This window comes from Chanodichthys erythropterus, chromosome 10, assembly GCF_024489055.1.
Source record: "Chanodichthys erythropterus isolate Z2021 chromosome 10, ASM2448905v1, whole genome shotgun sequence".
Taxonomy (NCBI): Eukaryota; Metazoa; Chordata; class Actinopteri; order Cypriniformes; family Xenocyprididae; genus Chanodichthys; species Chanodichthys erythropterus.
In genome coordinates this window covers 25,349,574-25,376,593 of record NC_090230.1, presented here as the reverse complement: position 1 = coordinate 25,376,593, position 27,020 = coordinate 25,349,574, and the positions used below count along the sequence as shown (strand labels likewise).

The following is a 27,020-nucleotide window of genomic DNA, read 5'->3' as shown; positions in this document are numbered from 1 at the left end:
CTGCCCACTCGGTCGCTACCCCAGCGTCGGGGTTTGCCTTTCTTCACGGACCTCCACACTGAGGTGTCGAGGTCGTGGAGGAGGCCCATGCAACACCTTGTATACAGCCCACAAACATCTGTATATAGCAATATAATAGGGCTGAGACGGCACGGTTATGCGCAACAAAAAGTGAGCGTGGCCGCCCACGCTCCCCCGCAAAAGGCTTGGGGATCGGGCCGGTCCGCTCAGAAGAAGCCTTCCAAGGGTGGGTGGCCCCTTCCAATGAGGGTGGCCCCCTCCGAAGGAAGCCGGGGAAAATTACATCTAAACCCCGCTCCCCTTCGGCACCCTCAGGGGATCAGTCCGTCAACCCTGCCACCCAGTTTGCGTCAGGGCACGGTGGTCCCCGCCGACCCTTCGAGGAGGGCCGGTCACTTGATTCGGTTGTCATCTGCCGGCGCGTCGCATCAGTGCATCGAGTCAAGTGCTCAAAAAACACCAGAGGCCGGTCTCGAGAGACTGGTTCCCTTAGTAGATTTTTTGGCAGAATGGAAACTCCTTCCAAATATATCGAAATGGGTACTGCTCATGATAGAAAAGGGTTACAGAATACAGTTCAGGTCTCGCCCGCCCAGATTCAACAGGGTCCTTCCCACAGTGGTGACCCCCGAGCAGTCTCTGGTTATGGAACAAGAGGTTATGACACTCAAAAAAAGGAGCTATAGAAAGGGTCCCTCCTCCCAGCAAGCTGTCAGGCTTCTACAGCCGCTACTTCATTGTTCCAAAGAAGGATGGAGGACTGCGTCCTATAATAGATTTACGCATGTTAAATCGCTCAATCCAGAAGCTCAAGTTCAAGATGCTTACACTCAAACAGATTGCCCCACAGATCAGGTCCGAGGACTGGTTTATGGCGATAGACCTGAAAGATGCATACTTTCATGTGTCCATCCATCCTTCTCACAGGAAGTTCCTCAGGTTTGCTTTCGGGGGCGAAGCTTACCAATACAGGGTTCTTCCGTTTGGCCTATCATTATCACCCCGCACATTCACGAAGTGTGTGGATGCGGCACTGGCCCCGCTGAGGCTTCAGGGCATCCGCGTACTGAATTACATCGACGATTGGTTGATTATAGCTCAGTCAGAGCAACTGGCAGTCTAGCATCGAGATGTTGTTCTGCTTCACATGGAAAGGCTTGGGTTGAGGCTCAACGCCAAAAAGAGTGTGCTAGTTCCGGCTCAGACTATCACTTATCTGGGTGTACTGGGTGAGTGCCATTCTAACGGCCGTGAAAGGGGTGAAGTTAGGCCAGTCACTCACTGTAAAACAGTTCCAGAGGCTGTTGGGTCTGATGGCAGCTGCGTCCAACGTGATACCTTTTGGCCTCCTGCACATGAGAACCTTACAATGGTGGCTCAGAACCAGGGGATTCTCCCCGAGGGGAAATCCTTTTCACATGATCAAAGTCTCACGACGATGCCTTCGTGCTCTGGTCATGTGGAAAGATCCCTGGTTTCTGTCCCAGGGACCCGTGCTGGGGACCTCTGGTCGTCGCATAATGCTTACGACAGATGCTTCTCTCACGGGCTGGGGGGCGATCATGAGTGGTCGCCCAGCTCAGGGCTTATGGGAGGTCCATCAGCTCTCCTGGCACATAAATCAGCTGGAGATGATGGCGGTGTTCTTGGCATTAAAACACTTTCTCCCAGACCTGAGAGGTCATCACGTGCTGGTCCGTACGGACAACACTGCAGTGGTCGCCTATATAAACCATCAGGGGGGTTTGCGGTCTCGCCAACTTTATTACTTGACCCGTCAGATCCTTGCTGAGAACAGCTTACATCCCGGGGCGCCAAAATATGGGAGCGGAAGCCCTGTCGAGGCAGGGCCCGAGGCCCGGGGAGTGGAGACTCCACCCAGAAGTGGTGGATCTCCTGTGGAAAAATTTCGGTCGTGCAGAAGTCGACCTCTTTGCTTCGGGAGAATCAACCCAGTACCCGCTCTGGTACTCCCTTACCCATCCAGCACCTCTGGGGTCCCCTAAGAAGGGGGGCCCGGCATCCAAGCAGAGGATGAGCAAGTGGGTGGTCGAGGCCATCACACTTGCATATGAAGTGGACGGACAGCCTTCTCCTTTAAATGTTCGCGCCCATTCTACCAGGGGTATGGCGGCATCAAAAGCTTTGATGTCGGGTGTCTCCATCAGTGACATCTGTGATGCAGCTGGTTGGTCATGCCAGCACACATTTGTGAGGTTTTATAACCTTGATGTCGGCTCCACTCCGGGGTCATCAGTCCTGTCAAGATAACTTGGCAAGTATTTGCCGCTACGGCACAGTTGGGATAGCATTCCCAATGCGTTACCACGCAGCGTCGATAGTTGCCACGGAAGGGAACGTCCCTGAGTAGGGAACGAGACGCTGCGTCTCTTGCCGTACCCCCTGCATACTTGCGAGCACTTGTTTCAGACTTATCCAGAAGCTAGCGTGCTCTGTATCCGGGTATGCTTTATAGTTTCCTGGTCTGTGACGTCACCCGTCTCTGACGTCTCGCTACGCGATTGGTTAGATACATGACTGCTTCAGTGACGACATCACGCAGAAGGTTCCCAATGCGTTTACCATGCAGCGTCTCGTTCCCTACTCAGGGAACCAGGGTTACATCTGTAACCCAAGACGATTTGTATGTGTGGAATCGGCGGTGCATGGAATCAGGTTAGGCCAGGATATGGATTTAAATGTATGCACACTCTAAGATCAAATCTGTGCGTATGCACGCTTTATAAATGAGGCCCCAGGACTCCAGATATGAGACTGATTTCAAATTTCTAGAACAGGGGCTTCATTTTCTGGCAAACCTCTGCGAGTCATAGAGAGATGCTTCGTACTTTTTCTCTGTGGAAGAACCCTGAGTTTCCAGAGGTCCCACACTTGGTGCCTGTTGCTGTCGCAAGACTATCATGACGGATGCCTCTCTCACATGCTGGGATTCAGTCTTGGATGGCTGCCCAGCTCACAGTCTCTGTGTAGGCCACATCTAATATGGCATATAATCGCCTGGAGATGAGGGCTGTATTTCTAGCACTTCTCCTACATTTGAAGGACTAACATGTGTTGATTCAGTCTGGTATAATATGTATAAATGTAGCAAAATGGAAATAACTGAAGTGCATAAAAACACATTTAAAACTCACACCCTAGACAACACAAACACAAACAAAACTAAAATGATTTGAGAAACATTTTCTTCATTGATTCGCTGAAAAAAAAAGTAAAGAAAAAAAAACATGATAGCAACCCATAAAAGGTCTGAAAACACTTGCAATAAAACATTACTGAACTGTGATATTTTTTCTTATCAGAGGAAGTCATGAAAATGAACAAGTTTCTGCTGCATGAGTGGATTACTGATCCAAATCTAATGGTGTGTTTAGTGATGAGTTGTCAGTCATATTTGACCTATGAAACACAAAAACAACAGAGTTTCACAAGTTCTTAGTAATTAGAATGCGTAATAGTATGCATATTTGGCGTGCTGTCTGAGGACAGGGCTCTGAGCGCAGTATTTGGCCTGAACCCAGAGGACTCCCCACATATTTCTGGTTAGGAAAGTAACCAGGCGAGTGAGGAAAGAGGGTGGTAGAGGGATGCTGAAAAACTGTAACATGGATCCACTGGAGGTGGATGGGTTTACCCTCTGGAGTGAGAGCTTCGAAGGGATGAAGGGTGTAGAGGTCAAAAAACCTCGTCATTTGGAACGCACTTCTGCGTCATCTTAATGAGACAATCAAGGAAGCCCCTTTGTTGCGCATTTTGTACGCTGTTTAACCCCCTAAAAAAACGCATTTATTAATTTAAGTTAAATATAATGTATATTGTGAAACATTTGAATGGACTGATAAAAGGAGCTGTTAAGTACAATATCATTTTGACCTTAATAATGTACCAAATTTAACTAGAACAATACTATACATACATTTATAGGTACTTGAATTCTGAAATCTTCTAACAGCATAAAGAACATGAAAGTATGGATCCGTCCTGCCTTGTATCAACGGTTCAGGCTGCTGCTGGTGTAATGGTGTGGAGATGTTTTCTTGCCATGCTTTGAGCCACGTTTAAATGCTCAAATCACCTCAAACTGGTTTCTTGAACATGACAGTGAGTTCACTATACTCAAATGGCCTATACAGTCACCAGATCTCAATCCGAGCAACTTTGGGATTTGATGGAAAGGGAGATTCATGTAATGGATGTGCAGCCGACAAATCTGCAGCAACTGCTTGATGCTCTCATGACAATATGGAGCAAAATCTCTGAGGAATGTTTCCAGCAGCCATGAATCTCTGCCATGAAGAATTAAGGCAGTTCTGAAGGCAAAAAGGGGTTCAATCTGCTACTAGCAAGTGTACCTGATAAAGCTATTATTGTTCAAGAGTCTTATTTTGGACACTAGATGGTGCTGTTGTTAATAGTGGGATGTAATGTTTTATTTGATTAAATTTAAGGGTCATGGTCTGCTAATTAGAAAAATTTAAGTATTCAATTTGTTGAAAATGGGTATTTTTATTGAATTTTGACTTAATTTAATTTTTATTTTTTAAATAATTATTCTGCCAGTATGTGTATTTTATGTCAGTGTAAGGGCAGCACAAGTGTCTCAGTGGAAACACTGTCTCCTCACAACAAGAAGGTCTCTGGTTTGAGTCTCAGCTGAGACAGAAAGTCTTTCTCTCACAATCCAAAGATGTGTGAATTACAGATGCTAAATTGTCTTAAGGTATGTATGAATGAAGTTTCTTTTATTTTGATGTTATTTGGACAAACACACACTGTCTGTGAGTTCCTTTGCAATTACAAATGGAAATTACATTGAAATAAACATGAGGTTTAATTGAATGCATCCTGAGAGTGTTTATTTGTTCAAGAAACAGTATAAATTGTCTAAATGAGACCTTAAATGATGTTAAAAATATGTCCACAAAAACTTTCATTCTCCTCAGTGGACATCTTTTCAATGTGTGACTTTTGTGACAAAGACACTGAAAAGACGTCTTCCAGACATGTTCTCTGTGGGTTATTATAACAAACTTGAAACTATTTGTTTGTTTTGGTCATTAAAATTTCTATAAAACTTGTCTAATCAACTAAATTCAATAGATTAACAACCTTTTATCATTAATAATTTATTTAAATGTTTAATAATAATTGAGTGAAATGTATTTTATTCAGAAAATTCATTTTTCTTTTTATAATTTAATACAAACATATTATCACAAATCAGGGCGTAGCCATCATTTCAGAAGTGAGGAGGACAGAAATGTTGGGTGTTATACCAGATTTTATCTGACCTTTCTCTAATTGATAGGTTTTTTTTTTTTTTTTTTTTTTTTTTTTCATCTCTTGCTTTTAATTTGAAATCTGCGGAGCCCCTTAAGGGATGTGGTGGTGGAAAAAATTAGGAAGGAAGGAAATTTTAAGTGCTGGTGGGAAAAATTTTATATTTTTTTTTTTTTTTTTTTTTTTTTCCCCAAAAATTTTGCCTTCCCTCGCAAAACTTTTTTGTTCCCCCGAGAAACTTTGCGTTCCCTCGCAAAGTTTTAATCGTTCCCTTGCTGTGCGCTCGGACAAACACTTCCTCTTTAATGTCCCGCTTGCTGGCAGTAGTGTTTCAGTTAGTAACATACGTTAATAATGCACACAAATAATGCGCAGCTCTTAGAGTTTGAACTTGTTGGACTTAAATACAAATCTGAAGGGACCGTCTGAAAAGTGCAAAACCCAAAACCCTTTTCTCATTTTATATTATGAAAAATACTCAATAACTTCACAGTAACACACTGTACTGTCACCAAATTTAGTTCATACATCACTGCTCTCCTGCTGGTTAGGTACTACAACACTTAGTTTGGCAAGTAGCACATAAACTTTAGCACCTTCTTTACACAAATGATGTTGATATGCAGCTTACATACAACAGCTTTTGCATGATAAATGCTTACTGGATATGATGGCATTACAATTTATTTTTTACAATTTTATTTTTACTAATAACAGTGAAGTTATTGATTTTATTTAATAATCATAAAAGTTATGCTTTTTTTTTTTTTTAATCAAACGAAGTGTTCCAGTACAACCAGCAGAAGAGCAGTGATGTATGAACTAAATTTGGTGACAGTACAGTGTGTTACAGTGAAGTTATTGAGTATTTTGAGGGTTTTGGCTTTTGCACTTTTCAGACGGTCCCTTCAGACGTGTATCTCCGCCGCCTGCTCATAGAATCTCGAATCTGTGCTCGAATCTGTGAATATATTGCCAACTGAACTGCTTGACATTAAGCACTGACTGTATTTCTTTATATTTGAGTCCAACAAGTTCAAACTCTAAGAGCTGCGCATTATTTGTGTGCATTATTAACGTATGTTACAAACTGAAACACTACTGCCAGCCAGCGGGACATTAAAGGGAAGTATTTGTCCGAGCTCACAGTAAGGGAACGATCGTAACTTTGCGAGGGAATATATATATCTTTCCAGTTTAACGCATTAAAAATATTAATGCAATTAATGCAGCTTATGTTTTTTCTGTCATCCTTTGGCTAGCATTACAATATATGATCACGCTCTTAGTCATGCGAATGCTTTTAAACCATTTTTTTTTTTTTTTAAACCAAACATGTCTGTGAATGTCCTGTCACACACATCACGCACAGAAAGTTGCGCGCCAATGTGCGCATGGGCGGCGTGCCAGAATCGAGTTCTGAATAATAACACGCACAATAATGCCAAAAATATCCGTTTTGTCCAGTATCCTCATAAGAGCAGCCTTGAATGAGTTAAATAAAGTCTTGAAACGAATGTAATTGAGCTATGAGAAAGATCTGCGTCAGTGCAGATCAGCTCTTAAAGTGACAGCAACCACTAATGCCGTCTGTCATTAAAGTTAATAACAGAAACTAGAACTTGACACCGCACTTGTGTATTGATGCACTCATCATGTTGATTTAATTGCTTCTACTATTCTCATTTGCGAGTCTTTTTGGAAAAAAAGCGTAAATGTAAATGTAGGTAAATATGACATTTATTATTAAGTTTAAGTGAATTGTTCTAAATTCACTTACAATATAAGTTGTTATGTTTTTGAAGCCTAATAGGTTTAAAAAGTGAAATAGCTTTCAATTACACTGTAATGTTGAATATAATTCATGTTTAATATAATTGGGGGGAAATCTATTTCATAGAGACATCAGTAGCTGTAGGCTATTAGTATCAGTGATACTGGCCTTCATTCATAAAAAGATGCCATTAAACATTTACAATATACTGTCGTCATGTTGTTTCTTTATGTTGTTTTACTTTGGAGATTAACTGTGAAATTATTACATTATAAAATATATTAAAAACGTAAGTGTTTTTAATTGCAATTAATCACAGAAAATAATTGTTATTAATCAAGTTCTTTTTTTTTTTTAATCAATTGAGAGCACACATTTTTATGGAAACCATGTGACCATTCAAACATTTGTGGTAAGATTTAAAAAAAGAGAGAAATTAATACTTTTATTCATCAAGGATGCATTACATTTATAAAAAAGTAACTACTTTTTAATTAGTTAATACCAAAACAAACAAATAAATAAGTAATAGTAATAATTTAACATCAGCATGACTGTGTGCAACAGTAAATAATACATTTTATTTATTTTTTAAATGACTCCCAGACACTGAGAGAAAAAAGAGCTTTATTTAAAGAAGGTGTGATCTCAAGAGGCTCTTCTTATAAATAACTGACTTCTCATAACACTGAACTGCTGATCTGTATGTGGTCATGGAGAGATGCATAAGCATATAATATTGACACATGATATTTTCACAGTTTGACATTCACAGTCTAAGAGAAAGCACACGCTTTTTCTTTAACACATTTTGTACTTTATTAATGTGTTCACAGTTCAGCAGTGAAGCGGTTTTTATGTAGACTGTGAGCGTCATATGAGGAGGAATGAAACCCCCACATTATTCACACCTCAGAGATGCACTAACAAACAGACAACAACCACAACAAATATAGCACATATAAACAAGCTGTTTTTCCTCCCAACAGGTCACACCTCAGTTTTTTTTTCTCAGCTGTAAATGATTCCGACCACATCAGCAGCTCAATGTGACTCACAAACTGAGCTGTCAGTGACAAAATCTGACCATTTTCTACATATCAAGCGCTGACCTCTACTAAATCATATGTTTACTTCAGTGTTTTATTAGGAGTGTTCAACCTTGGCTAGATTCTGCTGTGGAGGTTTGCTGATTTGAAACAGAGAAATAAAGACAGAGAGTAAAATAAAGTACAGGAAGCAAGAACTGCTTCCTGTAGAGACGCGGTCATGTGTGTGAGTGTGTTTTAATGCATTACATTTTCTAAAGATAATGCATATTGTAAATTTAGTTACAATAATTCATGCGATCATACAATGCATTATGAGATGCATAACAAGGCATAATTACCCCATTAAAATACTTTCATAATGCATTATACAGAAGCTTGAAGTAAAGAATAAAGTTCAACATATGCCTGTACTATTTACATACCAATAAACTGGGTCTGTATTTCTTTAATCAGTTGTATTTTTAATAAATATGACACAATATTACATTACAATTTGGCTACATGAGAAGAGTATACACTTTGTGAGCATTTTGGCTACGTCAAAAATCACATACTTCCACACTATATAGTAGGTGAAAAACAGAATGTGACAAAAGAAGCATGTCTAAATTCTTAGAACTATAAAAAATTTGGCAGTGTGTGTTTGTTATATTAATCAGAGCCATTCTAATCATTACTCCAACGGAGAATTCTCCCGCTTAGAAAATTCAGCCTTTCTCATTGGTCAAGCCAAACTTGAGAGGTGTGACTTTCCCAGACTTTATAAAGCATCCACACAAGTTCCTCCCTCTCTTCTGCTGCATCTTCTGGTTGTTGCTGGTGTGCCTGTGTCTGCCAGGGCCTCAACATAGAGCCATGTGAGCAATGACTCTCTCAATCATAAAGAGTCATACTAACAACATTGGAGTTTGACTTCACTCAACCCTGAATTCACCATCACTGAAATGCCAACCATCACACATTTCTCTCTCTTCACTCCTGGCAGTCTCTGCATCTTCATCTCTGGTTTGCAGTCCTCAGTCCCACTGAAGCCAGGAAGTCCCAATGAACAACCAACCATGTGCTCAGGAGAGAGGACTCTCTCAACCACAACAGAGTCAAGAATACAAGAATAACATCACAAGAGCTTGCAACTTCAGCCATTGAATGGATTCAGAGACTTCTCAAGACTCTCGTTCAACAGGCAAACACAAGTATCTTCCCCTTCACTAGACAGAGGTTCGGTGTAAGCTATCGTACACTTCGCTTTGAATCAGAAATTAGAAATTTCCCTACTAATATTCAGCCACTTTTACTTCCCTGTACCCATGTGATTAGTGTGCGTGTATTAGACCAGTTCTGTGTTTGTGATTTAGTTTAAAACTTGGTGCACAATATATACAGTAGAGTTCCCCAGTTCTGATTCTACCTGCAGATTAATGTCACTGCAATTGTTAAAGTAAAGTAATCTTGATTCTTCTGTGATCAGTAACTACTGACCAATCTCTACTATTTCTTGTTAAAATAATTAAAGCATTTTGTAATTTCTTCTGGCGTTCCTCAAGGCTCAATTTTGGGTCCTCTATAATTTAACATATACATGCTTCCTTTAGCAGTACAAAATAAGTGTTCATATTTTAGACCTGTCAGGATCATTTTCACAGGATAATAACAATCCCAAATCTCATCCACAAGTTGTAAAGAACCTGGAGGAAGGTTGTAACAGGAGGTTCAGATCTGGAGATATTTTATCCTCTCATGGTGATTTGGGCATACTCTACTTGATCTTCCTCGTTAACAATCTGTAGAAAACATACATAAATAATCATAAAATATATATATTTAGAATAAAATGTTACCAATGATAGATTTGAGATTCAGTGATCATGTTTTTTTCTTGTAACAGTGATCAGATTTGGCACTGGCCTAATGTAAATGGCCTCTATAATAATGCTTTTGTGAAATTCAGCACAGGACAGTAAAAATGTGCAAGAATTTAGAGGTGCAGGCTTTTGTGACTGGGGCAGCACTTATTTGTACCTTTTCTACCCCTAAAAGGTGCATACTGCCAACCTTTTAGTGGAAAATAAGGTACAGCTGGAACAGATGTTGTGCCTCTAGAGATACAATTTTTTCACAGTAATATTATCAGCGGAAGAAGAAAACATTGCATCAGCCGCTCATGCTGATATGAACTAATATCCTGTAAATGCACCTGTTGACCCGTTATTCTGCTAATATATTATGGGATATGAGTCAGAGTTTCATGCATTGGACGTTGATCTCATGGCTTTTATATCTGATAATGTGCTATTGTGTTTCTATGTATCGACATGCTGCATAAGCATACATACATTTGATGCTAAACTGATACAGAGATGAACAACAACTTAAAAATAAATTGTCTTACCATTATATGTGCGTTTCTTGTGCTGAACATCGGCTCAGCATAAGTGATCTCTTTTTCAGGAGCGTGAACTGTTTCAACAATAATAATAGATGTGTTAGACAACAACAATTCAATCTTAACTAGATCTAGTTTTTCACATATAGGCATATGTTATTATTAGGGCTGACAAAATTAAAGCATTGAAGAGGCTATATGTAACAATTTTCATGTAGTAATTATATTTTTTACTGCCAATGTGTGACGAATGTGTCATACAGCTTATGACGAAACTTAAAAAACGAGAACATCCCATCTGGTAGCAATTCTACCATCTCACTCTTTCATAAGATCTGTTTAAACCCCAATGATGGGTAAGTTTAGGGTTTCTTTTAAAAAATTAAACGATTGTATAATTGAGGTATTTTACCATTAAATTAATATAAGTTAGCATTTATGTCTTTGTTTTGATGCAGTTTGAGAAATGCAGAATCTGTTTGCTTGAATGAAATGAGTAAAGTGTGCTGACAAAGATAATTGCCAAGCACTCACCTTTTTGATCAATTGTCCTACATTTTCGGCACATGTAAAATATCCCAACTGCAGTGACAGCCAACAGAAATCCAGCAGCAGCAGAAGCAGAGATCAGCACTATCAGAGATACAGAGCCTGTGAAAATACAGAGAGATGATCATTAGTCTCATCTATTGATGTAAAAATAATATATTTTGAAGAATGCTGGTAACCAGACGGTTGACAGTAGCAAATGACTTCCATAGTAGGAAAAAAATACTAGTCAATTGCTACCAACTGTACCAATGTTCTTCTAAACTCAGAGGTTTGGAGCATACGGAGTCCCGGACATGACATGCAGGAAAAAAAATAGTAGGCTAAATCGTGCGCACGATTTACTAATTCATTCCCTCGATTTATAAAATATGCGCATGATTTATAAATCGAGGGAACAAAATAGTAAATTGTGCGCACAATTTAATTTTATTTCTTGCATGCCATGTGCGGGGCTCCGTAGGAACAACATAAGGGTGAGTAAATGATGACACGTTTTTCATTGTTGGGTGAACTGTCCCTTTAAGGCTCTGGCCCTGTCCACATGAACACTGGTATTTTCAAAACCGCAGCTTTTTCTTTGCAGTTTGGTGGTAGTACACACTGCTTCATGAAGCTTCGAAAACGTCGAATATATTGTTTGGAATCAGTGGTTTCGGAACGTGTTTTAAACTGCCAAAGTCACGTGATTTCAGTAAACGAGGCTTAACTACTTCGAAACGTTTCGAAACTTCGCTGGTTCACCGCTGGGGGCGATCTCTGTGAACCCAGGAATCATGCGGAGTCACTGAGATCGCCCCCCAATGGCGAATCATTGAACAATTGTCTGTCTATTACCTGATTTCTGATGAGTTTTACACATTTGTAGACGTCTTAATGAGGTATTTGTATAATTTAAATAAATAATAGTAGTTAATAGTCTCTGTTTAACTGACCCATCCATATAAACAAAACAAGCCCTGAAAATTGATAAAAAGAATACATATTATAGAAACACTTAATATTTAATGGTATTAGATGATTAGATAATTACAGTTGATAGGTTATACTTTCAATAAAAAATTGCAATGGATTTGTAAAAGTTGTTTTTATGCATGTTTGGCAGGAGTTTGTGTTGCATTTTCACTGTTTTGTTTCTGTTCCCCATGTCCTTGTTTTTGTTCTGTCTCTCAGTTTTATACATTTTATTCAGTCCTTGCATTTAGATCCATATCTTTGCCTGTCTTCTCATCTACTACACTATATATTTAGTTCTGGTCAAGAATTGTTCAACACCATGAATTTGCACTTAATAATTCACCACATTTTCATCAACTAATATCAGCACTGCCGTACCTGCACATGTGTGACAGAGGTGAGTGATGTCCAGATGTTGAGTCTGGTTGCTGATGGGATTGTTCAGCACACAGCTGTAGGTGTTTTTATCCTGATATTCCACCTCCAGAGGTAGAGAGAGACTGATGCTGAGATCAGACACACTGATGCTGGACAATAAACTGTTTCCTTTGTACCAGGAGAGAGTCACATGACTCACATTCACAGCTGAACACACCAATGAACATGATGAAGATGATGATGAAGAACATTGTGAAGAGTTACTGCTGATGACAGGAACAGGCAGAACACTGTAGACAGTAAGACTGAATCTCTTTCTCGCACTGTTGATCTTTAGTTTATAATATCCATCATGTTTCAATGTGGTGTTTGTGATGGTCAGAGATCCAGTTTGATTGTCCAGTTTCAGTCTGTCTCTGAATCTCCCATCAAGAACATCATCATATACAGTCATGCTGTCCTCCAGTACACTGATTTCAGCTATTAAAGTGTTATTAGTTCCATATATCCACTGAATCACATCATCATCCATTATTTCAGTAAGATTTGTGTTTAGAGTGACTGAATCTCCCTCCTTCACTGACACTGACTTCACTGCATCTTCACCAAATACATCTGAAAAACAGAGTCTATCAGATTTAAGGTCCCAAATAACATTATGTTGGTTTACTTTAGTAGGATGTTTGTATATGTAATTACAGTATGTAAAATTGAAATGAAGAACACAAAACAGCAGCGCAGGAAAGAAGCTGAATAAAAAAGACAAATAAATGAACATAAAAAGTAAAAATGTGAAAAGCTGAAGGAATCTGAAATTGTCTCTCAAGTTATCTGTGATGACAGTTCTGAATCCACACCAGAATTTGAAGTAATATAATAAAAATTCCAGAATATCTGAAAGCAAATGTGTCTCACTCTGTATAAAAACTAAATCAGCAATACAAAACACATTTATTTACTTACCAGCTAGTTTGTACAAACACAAGCAGAACAAAATGACTACATGAACCATTTTCACCGAGTACTTTATAATGCCGGAAAAAAACAGACTGCTTTGAGACGACAGAAGTGAGGCATAATCAAGTTTCTTTGAATCCTCCCCCAACAGGATCTGACTCCTCTTCACTGAAAGAGCTCTGTGACCACAATATTATACAATATCCACAATACATGCTCGCGAACATAAAAGGTAAAAATGGGAAAAGTTGAAGGAAACCTTAAGAAACTACTCTCAAAGTGTATGACTTCAGGAAATATATATATATGTTTGTATTGGACATTGATAAAGCAGTGGACTTTGTGTGAAAATAAATCATAAAAGTGGTTAATTTCATTTAAAAATCTTATAAATGTATGAGGTGATGAGGGGGAGCTTTTACACCACACAGTATTGATACAAATACTTTAGCTAAAATAACATGTTCTAATAATATCTAGGTTAATACTTGGAAAGAATCATACTATTTTCTGTTTATTTTTATAAATAAAATAATTATTTTTGTTCAATAAATATACTGTCATTAAAGGGGTGGTTCAGTGTTTTTTTTTTCTAGGCTTGATTGTGTTTTTGGGGCACAGTTTAACGTCTTACATGTTTTTTTGAAAACGCTGTATTTTTCATATATTTTACCTTTATTCTACACCTCTGTTTCCACTGTCATATGAACGGCTCGTTTGACTTCTTGTTTCTATGAAGCCACTCTCTCAGAAATACGCAATGTGCTCTGATTGGTTAGCTGGCCCAGTGTATCGCGATTCCATTCGTTATTACGTGTGCTTCAGTGGAAATGTAAATAATGGCATCATGTATCAAATAGAGCCCGAATCAGACCCAGATGAAGAGGGTCAATCGCAATCACGGCTTTTAAAGGACGTTTATGAATGCTATTTCATTTAGTATTTGTGTCAGTGTTTAGATGCTGTCACTGCTGTTTGTTAGCTTTCAATATACAGTTTTATCCTGATTAAAGCTTTACTGTAGCCAAATACATGACTGAGTAGTCGCATTTTTGTAAAGGTAGCGTTTAATTTATAGCATGAACATCTGTTTGTCTATGAACATGGACGTTTGTTGGTGTTTGTAGAATTCAACTAACTGGCTAGCAAAAATGAGTTGGTCCTTGTTAATTTATGTCCCAAAAATAGCAACAGAACTAACGTATGTATACGTTTAAAAGACATGTGCAAACAATAAAACGTACTTACAGTTTGGGGCGATAAACAGCAGCTTCTGCTTTTAAAGTGGGAATTGCTTTATCTTTCAGTAAAAGCCTTTGTGTAAATCCAGCATTGAACTCGTGTAGATTCTGGAAGCTGTCTTCAGCGCTGCATCCAGTGTAGAAAATATCACAGATTCTAATGGGTTGGCCTCTCCCACTTTGTTGCGTGTTCCCGGGGGCGTGTTTTGCAGGGTTTATGATGTCACCAACCCGGGAAGAAGCTCGTTGTAGTCCAAATCGGTCATTTTTGTAGGCATTAAACTGCCATAACTTTAAAAGACAAATCTCCGTTTGCATTGAACTTTAAGTGTTTTAACTGTGCAGATACTGTTTATGCTCAAGCAGCAACATTACACACTAACTAAAGTTAAAAACGTGAAATCGCAATGAACCACCCCTTTAAAATAGGCCTATGTTAATATAAAAATATATTTTAAAAATACGGAAACAAAATTACTTTAAAAAGTGAAATTTTGAAAGCATTGAAGGAGATCCCATAATATTTAATATAGATTTACTGTAGTAACAATAAATTATGTGAAGTTCCTAAACGTAATTTAGGGAGGAGCGAGCCCATCTAATCTTCCAATCAACAGCCAGAGTATATAAGCAGCTGCTTACCTCTCTTCAGTCTCAGCTGTTTCAGCATCCCTCCACCTCCCCAAACTCCACCTTCATTTCAGGTACCTTGCCCTATGTAATCACATCCTATATTTATTCACTGGGGGGTGTATCAGAGCTCGAGTTGAAGATGCTTCATCGAGCCCCTCCTCAGTGGACAGCAAGCCAAATTAGCTAACCTAATATCCTAAAGATTATATGGGCAAACGAACTCGTTAAATTTTATTATGATATGATTATGATTGTTTCATTAAATATGGGTATTATCTCTAAGATGGATACCCAGTTTGATATCTGATATTTGCTATCTGAATCTAATCATGTCGAAAACCATGTAAAAAAAAACTACCTCAGATTCAAATTTGCGTTGCTGCCCGCGATCGCACCAAGGATCAGACAAATTTGCACGTGCATTTTAAAAAGCGGATTTTTAGGAAAGTGCTGCGGCAAGTTTTTGTGCCATCTAGTGGTTTAGAGTAAAAAGGCGCCTTTAGCCCTGTTGTACCCTAATATAGGCCTACTTAAAAATTAAATCCAATAGGCCTATATCTGAAAGCAAATTTATCTCAATGTTATTACTCTGTATAAAAACTAAAGCATGCAATACGCAATACAAAACACATGAATTACTTACCAGCTAGTTTGCACAAACACAAGCAGAACAAAACGACAGCATGAACCATTTTCACCAAGTACTTTATAATGCCGGAGATGTCTGAAAACAGACTGACAGAAGTGAGATAATGAAGTGTGTGTGAATTCTCCCCCAACAGGATCTGACCCCTCTTCCCTGAAAGAGCTCTGTGACCACAATATTACGCAATATCCACAATACGTGCGAAATGGGGTGATCCCCTTTGGTGGGTTTTCCGTTCTGTGTGAGTGGATGGAAGGGTGGGCGGAAGTGTCCCTTTACTTCCATTTTCCTCCGGCATGGTACACAGGCTGTGTGTTGATTGTGTCACAAGAACTATTTGATGTGGGTCAAGCCCTGAGCCAATAGTAAACGACCTTAACCTGTGGAAGGTTTAATCTCCTCTAACTCTGGGTGTGGGCCTGAGGGTGTTCAACCACATCAACGCATTTCAGGTGTGATCCAGGCAGTATCGGTGGATCGTTCATATTGAGGGTGTTTGTGTGAGTATGTGTTTGGGATGAGTATTTGTGAGTGAACATGCATGTGTGTGTTTTAAGATCAATGTGTGTTTTTTTTTTTTTTTCTATTTCATTGATTTAATTGAATTTTCTTTAATTTGGTATTTTGTTGTTCTTGAGAATTGTGTGAAGCTGTTGTTATCTTTAATTGTCTGTTTTAAATTCCCTTATAACCAACAAGGGTTGATCTGCTGAGAGGGTTTACTGTATTTTGTTTTGTTTGTTTGTGGATTGTGGTTTTGGTTATTTATTTTGATTGGGGGTCATTTTATTTTGCTTCACAGGTTGTGGGAAAGTTTGATGTTTTTTTTTTTTTTTTGAGGATTTTGTTTGCATTGAATTTACTGGGGTTTTCTGTTTCTTTTTCCTTTCCAAATGTTGAAATGATAGTGAAAGTAAATCTCTGATAGTGGTAAGCACTGACATATAGTAACCTGGATTCAAATCACGACTTAAGGGTCCTTTTCTTTCTGTTCCTCTTTCTCTACCCAAAAGCTTGCCTGTCAATCTACACTGTATTGTCCACGAAAGCACACAAAAAGAAATGTCTTATTTGATGCTTTCCCCCTGAATCAGTGCTTCACTTCATTTCAATGGAAAATGAGCTTTGTGTGGAGTGAGTCAGACTGCGCACCCGCTATATTCATGTTAGGACAGATCTTTAAACTCCTTAGAATGCAGGTCTGTTTAAATGCGACATTACCAAGCCTTTTATTGAAAGACGCTGTGTCTTGTATAGGCTACACCAACGGTAAAGATAGCTGAATGGAACTCAGTTGAAGCTATATCTGTGAGAAAAATATTCCTTTGGTTTCTTTTATTAAACACCACAGAGGAAAATATTCTTCCCCATGTTCTACTTAGACTAAAACATTAGGTTAATAGTATCTGTCGGATATGTGCATATACTCATTTTCACTGTATAGCCTACGGCTCTTTGCGTCTGTTAAACTCAGATGCGATAATTCAATAAGAAAATTACTTCATAACAAACATGTTGAGATATATTAGACGCTAATTTACTTCACACCGCCCTTAAAGTGGGGGTTTAAGCTACATCAGCTGATGGAAAATCCCTTAAGGAACAAAAGTATCGCCTATTTCGAAAAAAAAATAGCCTTTTTCCTTACAACCACGTGGTCTTGCTGATGTGCTGAGTGTGACCAGACAAGCGCGCCGCCAACTATTTGTCTTTGAACTTACGTTTTTGTGGTAGCCCTATATATTTCTATGGCATCTCTGTTGAAGAATAATTAGCTGGTGACGTAGATTAACATGTTGTAGAGTTAATGAAAGTTATCATGAGCATTGTTATGTTTAAAGCATATGTCTTAACAAATCTCAGTAGACCGGGAAGATTTTAAAACGAGCAGTTAATAAATACGTAACTGTGTGTTCACACCGCCGGCGGCGAGAGCGTCAAAGTGACGCTAGTCATTCATTTTCAATGAGAGCCGGCGGCGAGCTCCGGCGAGAGCGGCGCGGCGCGTCTTGGACTGTGAGAGCGGCGAGGAGAGTTGAAATCAGGTTAACTTTATGGTAATGAGCTATGACGCGGTTCGGCGGCAACCAATTAGAATGTAGAGGTCCTCGCTTGAGAGGCTTCCGATTGGTTGACGCGACTTGTCAATTACTTTGGCTCTGCTTTGACCCTCCCGTCGGCGGCGGTTTGAACGAACAGCACAGCGTTGTTGGCAGGGCGGCCAAGGCCAATGTTGACGCTCTCGCCGCCGGCGGTGTGAACGCACGGTAAGATCGCTGTGGAAATACAAACCGGAAGTCAAAAGACAACGAGCGCAGCGCTAAAGAGGGGCGGGGCTGCATAAGGTCTATAACACATTGTAAGTATGCGCTTTCATTTTCATTATCAGTAGGCTAAGCTATGCGATGTTCTAAGACATACGATTACACACTATTTCATTTAAATAAATACGTGTTTGTATTATACTAAATAATAACAAGGCATTGAAGGCATTTTTGTGTCAGATAGGAAGAGAGACTGAATTACTAAAATAAATCAACGGGGGAATCAGTATACAATGGGAAGCTGTCTTGTGCTCACTCTGTTCCTTTTGCACGTCAATGGTAAGACCTTTTTGATTTATATATAATTATATTTTTTTGATACGCACACATATTCATGCAAATACTTTATTAAAAACATATTATTTTAGCTAATGTCTAGGTTTATACTCGTCAAAAGAATCACTTTAGCAAAGTTTGTACTATTTACTAAATAAAATAATTAATTTTTGTTCAATAAATATAGGCCTATGTTAATATAAAAATATATTTAAAAAATACAGAAACAAAATTACTTTAAAAAATAAAGATTCTGAAAGGACTGAAGTAGATCCCATAATATTTATTATAGATTTGTAGTAATAACAATAAATGATATTTTATTAGGCTATATGATTAATATAATATTTTTAAATATGATTGTTTCATTATAAATATGGGTATTATAGATGGATACCCAATTTGATATATGATATTTCCTGAATCTAAACATGTCATATCAACAAATGGAAAAGTCAGCAAACTATGTATTATCATGTTAATTATTGTGCCTTTTGCCCCAAAATCAGGGGCGCTTTTTACCCCAAATACCATACCATTTCTCAAAATGTCCTTGCTAACCCACACAAGTGTGTGGGGACTTTCTGTTCTCTTAATTTTATTCAGAGCTAATGGGATTTTTTCCCCAGTCCTGGAAGACCCCCAGCCCTGCAATTTGTATATGTTTTCCTCATCTATGATTCAACTCATGAGATCATTAGTAGAGACTGGATATAGTCATCTATAAGTCATCTCCAATCCTAACCTCTTGTATTTAGATAGGGCAGTTTATTATTTTATATTGTTTTCCTCATTCGCTGGTCTCAACAATGTGGCTGATCTCAGGTTTTATATTGTTAGTAACTGTTTCTTTGTGTCTTCAGGTGTGTTTGGTGATGATGTGGTGACAGTGTCGGTGATGGAGGGAGATTCAGTCACTCTAAACACTGATATTACCAAAAGACAACATGACAAGATCCTGTGGTACTTTGAAAACACTCGCATGGCTCTAATCAATGGACATACCAATACAAGCTGCTTATATGATGGTGAAGGCAGGAGATTCAGAGACAGACTGGAGGTGGACTATGAGACTGGATCTCTGACCATCACAAACATCAGACCTAAACACTCTGGACGTTATGAAGCAGAGCTCATCAGAAGTGAAAGTTCAGGCAAAAGGCAAAGCTTAAACAGAAACCGAAAGTGTGACAGCACAAAAATCACCCAAAAAATCAGCAGCACCAATGATGACACCATCAAAACATTCAATTTGATCGTCATGGGTAAGTCACTCAATGTTATTTACCTTAAATTCCCGACAGTAAATGGATTCCCCCATATATTTCTGACGTAGTTCAGAGTAGACAGTTTTTAGTGATAAAGGTTGTGTCTGGTGTAGATATGGTGTGACCTGGCTCTGCTCAGTCAGTTTCAGGAGAAGTGAGAATGGACGAATTTACCAGAATTAAAGTCCCCCAGTGAAACCATTGTGCAGCGTTTACCTCAGTAAGTTGACCGAGTGGATCTGTCTGAGCTTGTGCAGTGGAGGCGGGGCTAATTATCATATTCATAAGTCCGTTCACCGTTTATTTACTGTGAACTCAAACAGAACCTCTTTAAGTTTGGATTTTGTTTTTCCATTAGAAAGTTACATTTGGATGTTCTAGATTTCCAGCTGTAATTTAGTCTACATTTAACAATCCCTAAGCAAGTTATAGCCATTTATTTTATTATTATTATAAGTGATTTTCAGTGAAGAATTGGTGTTTTTTTTATTTATTGACAATGTAGAAGTGTCCCAAAAAACTTTAGGAAGTAAATAAACATTGTCAAGGTCACTGTGAAAAACTTATTTGACTTATTTACGTCTTACGTCTTAGATTGGTTGAAACTATCAACCAAGAACAATAGTTATTTTTAGCCACAGGTAGCTGTCTCAGTCTTTAAGGGTTAATAAAAACAGCAACTCTGCATAACCTTTACAGCATTTCAGATCCCTCAATTCTTATCTCTGAAAAGCTAATGTTGATTCTTGTTTTATTACGAGCTTTGTCAGGTTGTCTTTTTGCCTGCAGACTCTCCTCTGTTCGACGTGTGTTTCAAATGGGTGATTCTCCAGACCAGAGGTTGGAGATTTAGCTGCTCCATGTCAACCTTTCTCGCTTGATGTGACAGCTAACCTATACTAAACCAAAGACTGTCACTCGTATTGTTTTGAATGGGAGTACAATGTGCAATATGGTGGAATAAGTAAGTCCCGCCTTCTAAATAAGAGCCAATCGCTGATTGATATAATCATCGCATCACTGCAGCAGCCGTTAGAAGCTCCGGTTCCTATAGAAACAGTCAGGCACGAGATGCACATTTAGGACTGCGTGTGCGCATTAGCTTGATCCAGCCTGAAAAACACAGTTTTTTTTTTTTTTTTTTTTTTTCATGATTCGAGCGTTTAGAAACACAATGTATGAGACAAGTGTTATGAGATTTCATTGGTGATTTCAAATATGATATTGAATCGAAAGCTTGGCAAACAGCTTTGGAGAATTTGATGTTTCCCCATTCAAAGAGACAGAAGCTGCACTTGAATGTCCATGAGGCGTTTCAAAGATGGCCATCGAGTGAAATGACTTGTCTTAAGGGGACTTTGACTAAACCCACACCAGACATGTGGGTTTGATAATTTGAGTTCAAATAACCCAGCATTTTTAGAGTGTTCACCTTGAAGACCATCCTGTCAGACCTAAAATATAAACTATTACAGTGACCATGTAAATCAGTGCAAGTCAAAAACATGTTTTGGAAGAAGGACTGATGAGGAATTGACTTATTTTAATTGTGTTCATTTTGAACAAAAAGTTTACATAGTGTACCTTTTATTATCTGGTCTTTTATTTCTTGTTATACATCACAAAATGGAAGAAAAGATGATCACAAGTTCTGTTGAACTGTATGCAACTAAACAGTGGCATTGCAGAATGTTCCCTGTTTTTAAAAGTTTTTCATGCAGCTATACAAACTCAATCAATTCTTGTGGTTCTGTGTATTTATTTATTCTTTATTGGTTTGTGTTTTCCAGCTTCTCAGTCTGTTGAAGTTGAAGTCAATGAAGAAGTCAATGAAGAACCCCATATGGAGAAGCAGAAGTTTGACTTGAGTATGTTTTCTTCCTTCCTTTTTTCTTGATTATATAACATTTCTTTCAATTTGAAAGTGAAAGTGGAAGTAATGTGACATGTAGCTTAGTATAGTGTCCCATACTCAGAATTTGTGTTCCGCATTTCACCCATCCAAGTGCACACGCACACACACACATACAGCAGTGAGTATTGAACAAACACAGACTGTGAGCAGTGGGCAGCTATTCTTGCTGCGGCATCCGGGGAGTGATTGGGGGTTAGGTGTCTTGCTTAAAGGCACATCAGTTGTGGGTAATGAGAGTGGAAAAGAGCACTGTTTATTCACTCCCCCACCTACATTTTCTGCCAGTACTGAGACTGGAAACCACAAGCGCTGTTTTTTCCTCTCCCCCACCTACATTTTATGAACCCACGACCTTCAGGTTACAAGTCCGACACTCTAACCATTAGGCCACAAGTCCCCCAAAAGGCGGATTCACGTCACAAGTTAGTTCTACGCATTTAACATGCTTCTGCCCATGCTACTGAATTTATAAATGCACTGCATACAACTTACAACTTTACTTTACACAATGGTTTACCTAAATGACTACATGACTAATGACTGTAGTTAATTTGAACACACAATATTACATTTATAAATCTATAGATAACGTTTGCCTTTATCCTAAACACCTGCTGTTTATAATAGAAAAAAGATAAATAAAGTAAAACGCTGTATCCTTGGGAAGCACATTACATCCTCCCTCCATAGGTTTCGTTCAACAAACCATTGTTATACGGTACTGGAAAGGTAAACAGAAACATGCCGGCTTTGCAAACTAATTAAAAGGTCACGATGACAGAGACAAAATACAACAGTTGTACTCTAATGCTAGACTATAATAGTACTTACTGTTGCCGTCTTGATTGCTTCTATTGTTCTCCTCATTTGTAAGTTGCTTTGGATAAAAGCATCTGTTAAATGATTGAATGTAAATAAGGTCACAGGCAGTGAAAAGCTATCTCTAATTTCTGGAGGCCAACCTCATACAGGATCTTCCATACAGTGTGCTTATAAAACTGGGGATGTTCATTTCTTATTCTCCTTTGGAAAAATAATTTGGTAATATACTCATATTTCATGAATTGTTCCAGTATGGAATAGTCCCTGTGTTATAACAGAGAAATGAGGCTTTCACATCTCCAATTTGGACATATAAAAGTATCTATGGAGAGAATATATTCATTTAAAATGGTGTAAACACACTGTCAGATTCACTCACACTAATGACTGTCTCCATCATTCCTGATTTAGGTCAGACTTCAGCTGCTGTAGCAGGAATATGTGTTGCTGTTGTTCTGCTGGTGTTTTCAGCAGCTGTTGGTGTGATTTACTATCACCGCAGGAGATCGAAAAATGGCAAGTATCCCCTACAGATACTGTAATGAGAGGGAAGGAAATGTGTTTATGCAAACAGATATCTGAATACTTGATTCTGATTGGTCAGTTGTGACATTCCTAGGTCATCAATAACAGTGTTCTATGTTGAAGTCCAAATGGTGTTTTTGTGTTTTGTGTTTTTTTCATGTATTTCATATGAAGTTTAAATAAGTATGGTGGTAAGAAATGTGTTTAATGATAGATGCATTCTCAGTCAGTCAGGTAATTCAGATAATATCTATATTAATTTCACATGTCTAGTATAAATTATTGGTCTTGTTTCATCAATACATTTCAGCACTATTTTTTTCTATACATTGTTGATATGGCAACTAGTTAGTACACTAGCCTATGGATGTACATTAGCTCTAAGTGTTTAATTGTGTGCATATGTGATTATTTTTCAATGCAGATAAGGAGAAAAACGAGAACAAAGCACAGGTAAGATACTGACTGTACATCAGACCGTAAGATCAGTGTTTGATTTTACCTGCACTACAAAATCATCCAAATGACAAATAAAACTTTTTAACAGAATCTAATTCAGTGATGGGTGACAGATCGAGTCTGATTTTGACCTCTAAAGTCTGAGTTTCTGTAATTGCAAACAACATTGTTAATTTCTCTCTTTTTACTTTTTTATTCTTTTCTTACAGGAGAAAGAAGATCTTAACAGCATCTTGGTATAATGAGAGACCGTTAACACAGCTCTTTGTCCATCGTTATTTTAATCTTTCTTGTCAGTGCCGTGACTGAACGTTCAGGAGAACGCAAATCTAAGATAAAAAACGCAAATCTAAATCGATGGATTCATCTTTAAGTCTCGGTGCTTGTGTTACGGTGGACTTTGAATCAAACTCAGGTGCACTCGTTCCACTACCTGAAACTCTGTTGAAGGAACCAATGCACAAAAGAGGCAGGAATGATGATGCTGATGGCGAAGATGACCTGCAGTCTCCTTTAGCCACGGTAATTATAACGTCTCTCAAGTCCGACATTAATGAAAGAGCTGAAATCCTTGATAAAGGCATCGAGGAAGTGAAAATATTAGTTGAATTTCTGACAGAAGAAATAAAGGATGTGAAAGGAAAAGTGGAGCGAGTTGAATGGGTCACAACTGCGGATAAAAGAATCGTTGAGCTGGAAAACAAAGTACAGGATCTCTCCAGATACCAGAGGAGGTGGAATCTGTGCCTTTACGGTTTGCCTGAACAACCAGGAGAAAACATCAGAGAGAAAGTATTGGACATTTGTGAGGCTGTCATCCCAACCTCTGCTGGCAAAGCTCAGGATCGATGTGGTACACCGTTTGGGGAAAGTAAGGAGCGAGAAAGTGCAGTCCTCCGGTCAAAAACCTCGAGGGATTATTCTACAATTCACAATGTGTCACTTTTGTGACGCGGTTCGCAGAAGATTTGTCCCCCGAAGATCGAGAGCAGCGCAACAAACTTTGGTTGAGAAAGCTCGGCAACAAGGTCGCCGCCCTTACTTTGTTGGTCCAAAGGCGTACATTGATGGTAAAGAACGTGTTCTACAGGACATTGAGGTCACCGAGGGAATTTGAACTTGAGTTGGTTTGCCGTTTTGGTCTGCTTTTTTTTTTATCGCGTTTTGCATTTTTTGACCTAAGAATATGACAGTTTTTTACCTACAAAATACTAATTTAAAAGTCGGAGATTAGAATGTACATTGTACTTTGAGGTACATTGGTCGTTTTTTTTATTTTTTTATTTATTATTATTTTATATATACTTTTTTGATTTTTATAATTATTGTTTTTTTGTTTTTTTTTTTCATTTTATTTGTATTATCTGTTGTTGTTATTATTATTATTATTAGTGATTATTTATATTTTGTAATTAGTTTTTTTTTCTTGGAAGGTCCCAATCTTGTTTTGTTTACAAGAGGTTTTTTTTATTATTATTATAGGATCTTATGGGTTGATTCACTTTTTGATACAGTTCTGGTGTCATTGTCCAATGTTTAGAAAATTTTTCTATTTGCTCAGCTAACGCAAGAGGGTTGTGTAATGATGTTAAATGTTAAGCTATTTTTTTATATGCGAAATCGCATTTTTGTTTTATGCAATACAAATTGTCAAATACAATGCAAAGAGTCGCATGCAAATTTTAGTGATGTTAAGTTTTGGAAATCACAGTGGGGTGATGAGTTATTTTCTTCATTTGGTTCAAATTTATCAGCAGGTGTTTTAACTTTGAAGCACAATTTTAGGGGTAAGATAATAGAAACAATACCTGACCCTGAAGGCCATTTTCTTTTTTTTATTGATTAGTTTAAATGATCTTTTCTGTTACAGAGCCCCATGTTTGTCTTCCCCTGTGACCTAGTTTCCCCGTTCTGTTGATTAGTTCATTTGATCCACCTGTGTCTTGTTAATCATCCCATCACCTTGTTTAGCTCCCTTTGTTAGTCATCTGTATTTATACCCTGTGTTCCCATTCACTCCTTGTCCGTTCTCGTTGTTGTCAGATGCTAGTTTGGTGTACTCTGCCTTTGTTTATATTAAAGTCTTATATGTTTGTGGAAATCTGTTATCAGCCTCATCTCTACACCACCAGCCGTAACATTTTCTTTGTCCTGGGTAACATTTATGGATTTAATTCCACAAAAAAATAACCTCAAATTATTTAATTCAATAGAAACACATTTAGAGTATTTTAAATGTAAATATCCTAATGTGTTTATTCTTTTGGGTGGAGACTTTAATCAAACTTTAAATCATAATTTGGATAGATCATCATCTAGACTGTCTGATAGCTCATCAGGCCTTTGGGGCTTGATCTCTCGATTTGGCTTAATTGACATTTGGAGAGAAAAACATCCTCATGCTTTACAGTTTACTTGATCTAACAATTCTGGTTAACTTAGATCAAGAATTGATTTTTGGTTAATATCGGACTCTTTATCCAATTTTGTCAATAGAGTTGAAATATTGCCTTCTCCTTTGTCTGACCATAAATCTATCATTCTATCTTTCGATAGCCCTTCTTCTACTCAAAAATGTATACTTCATACTGGAAACTTAACTCTGCTTTATTAGAGGATTGGGAAATTGTTTTCGATCTGTCATATCTAGGATTACTTTTTTTCTTAACAAAGCTCAAGCCGAAGATAATTTTGGTTCTAATTGGGAGCTGCTAAAATATAATATTAGATTATTTTTAGTCAAAGCCTCCTGCTCTCCTTTTGTTGTATCTGTTGACCAGAAATCAGAATTAGTTGAACTTCAGAACTCATTAGATAACTTGTATATTTGAAAAGCAAAGGGTGCTTTTGTTCGCGCAAGAAGGAGGTGGTTAGAGGAGGGAGAACGTAATTCCAGCTATTTTTTTAGATTAGAGAAACAGCGAAGTCATCTAAACTCTATAAGTAGTCTTAAGGTAAATGGTGTGGTTATAAACAATTATAAAGACATTTCTAATTATTGTGAAGAGTTTTATAAAGACCTTTATCGTTCTAGATACTCCCAACAGAATTTGGACGTATTCTTTAACTCCCTTTATACGGACCTTATACCTAAAATTAATGATATTAGAAAGAATTTATGTGACTATTCAAATTCAAGATATTTCTGAGGCCATTGACAATTCAAAACTTAATAAATCTCCAGGAAATGATGGTTTGACCACAAAAAATCTCAAATCATCTTTCACCGTTTCTCTTCAATGTTTATTTAGAAAGTCTTAAAAAGGGTATTCTCCCACCGTCTATGAATCAGGGTATTAAAAATTTGATCCCTAAACCTCAAAAAGACCACTCTCAATTGGAAAATTGGCGACCTATAAGTCTTCTGAATAATGACTATAAAATTTTAGCCATAATTTTTGCTAAAAAGATTAAATGTGTTCTAGATGATATAATAGATGAATGTCAATCGGGCTTTATGACAGACAGACTTATTTTAAACAATATTAGACTTGTTCTTGATATTTTAGATTACTCAGATTTGATCTTGGATGACAGTT

At 38.0% G+C, this 27,020-nt stretch overlaps 2 protein-coding genes across 7 annotated transcripts; one reads left to right on the top strand and one right to left on the bottom strand.

Moving 5' to 3' along the window:
* Positions 1-7,701: 7,701 nt before the first annotated feature.
* On the bottom strand, positions 7,702-15,989 carry LOC137028052 (CD48 antigen-like). Of its 4 annotated transcripts, none has more exons than XM_067396764.1 (5): positions 15,890-15,989; positions 12,416-13,030; positions 11,066-11,182; positions 10,538-10,605; positions 7,702-9,929 (listed from the first exon to the last, which is right to left on the bottom strand). In XM_067396764.1, exons 1-5 carry the CDS (start codon positions 15,936-15,938, stop codon positions 9,876-9,878), a joined length of 903 nt encoding a protein of 300 aa, XP_067252865.1. In that variant the 5' UTR covers positions 15,939-15,989; the 3' UTR covers positions 7,702-9,875. The 4 variants fall into 4 exon arrangements, with proteins under 4 accessions (XP_067252865.1, XP_067252866.1, XP_067252864.1 ...); XM_067396765.1 differs by lacking the exon at positions 15,890-15,989 and adding an exon at positions 14,621-15,879; XM_067396763.1 differs by lacking the exon at positions 15,890-15,989 and adding an exon at positions 13,379-13,441.
* Positions 15,990-16,198: 209 nt separating this feature from the next.
* Positions 16,199-25,692, top strand: LOC137028057 (uncharacterized). 3 transcript variants are annotated; one of them, XM_067396773.1, is made up of 7 exons: positions 18,157-18,251; positions 18,401-18,495; positions 19,356-19,757; positions 21,551-21,628; positions 22,909-23,013; positions 23,447-23,475; positions 23,691-25,692. In XM_067396773.1, the coding sequence occupies exons 2-7, from the start codon at positions 18,450-18,452 to the stop codon at positions 23,721-23,723; spliced, it is 693 nt and encodes a 230-aa protein (XP_067252874.1). In that variant the 5' UTR covers positions 18,157-18,251; positions 18,401-18,449; the 3' UTR covers positions 23,724-25,692. The 3 variants fall into 3 exon arrangements, with proteins under 3 accessions (XP_067252875.1, XP_067252873.1, XP_067252874.1); XM_067396774.1 differs by lacking the exons at positions 18,157-18,251; positions 18,401-18,495 and adding an exon at positions 16,199-16,392; XM_067396772.1 differs by having other exon boundaries at positions 18,139-18,495.
* The last annotated feature ends 1,328 nt before the right edge of the window (positions 25,693-27,020 follow it).

Excerpts from the sequence above, each read along its gene's own strand:
- LOC137028057 (XM_067396772.1), top strand. The coding sequence starts at position 18,450 with ATGGGAAGCTGTCTTGTGCTCACTCTGTTCCTTTTGCACGTCAATG. Across the intron at positions 19,758-21,550 it reads ATTCAATTTGATCGTCATGG|CTTCTCAGTCTGTTGAAGTT; the intron begins GTAAGTCACTCA and ends TGTGTTTTCCAG. Across the intron at positions 23,476-23,690 it reads AAAACGAGAACAAAGCACAG|GAGAAAGAAGATCTTAACAG; the intron begins GTAAGATACTGA and ends CTTTTCTTACAG.
- LOC137028052 (XM_067396762.1), bottom strand. The coding sequence starts at position 13,193 with ATGTTCATTTATTTGTCTTTTTTATTCAGCTTCTTTCCTGCGCTGCTG. Across the intron at positions 13,031-13,114 it reads TCATTTCAATTTTACATACT|ATGTATTTGGTGAAGATGCA; the intron begins GTAATTACATAT and ends TCTGTTTTTCAG. Across the intron at positions 10,606-11,065 it reads TAGGACAATTGATCAAAAAG|TTCACGCTCCTGAAAAAGAG; the intron begins GTGAGTGCTTGG and ends TTGTTGAAACAG.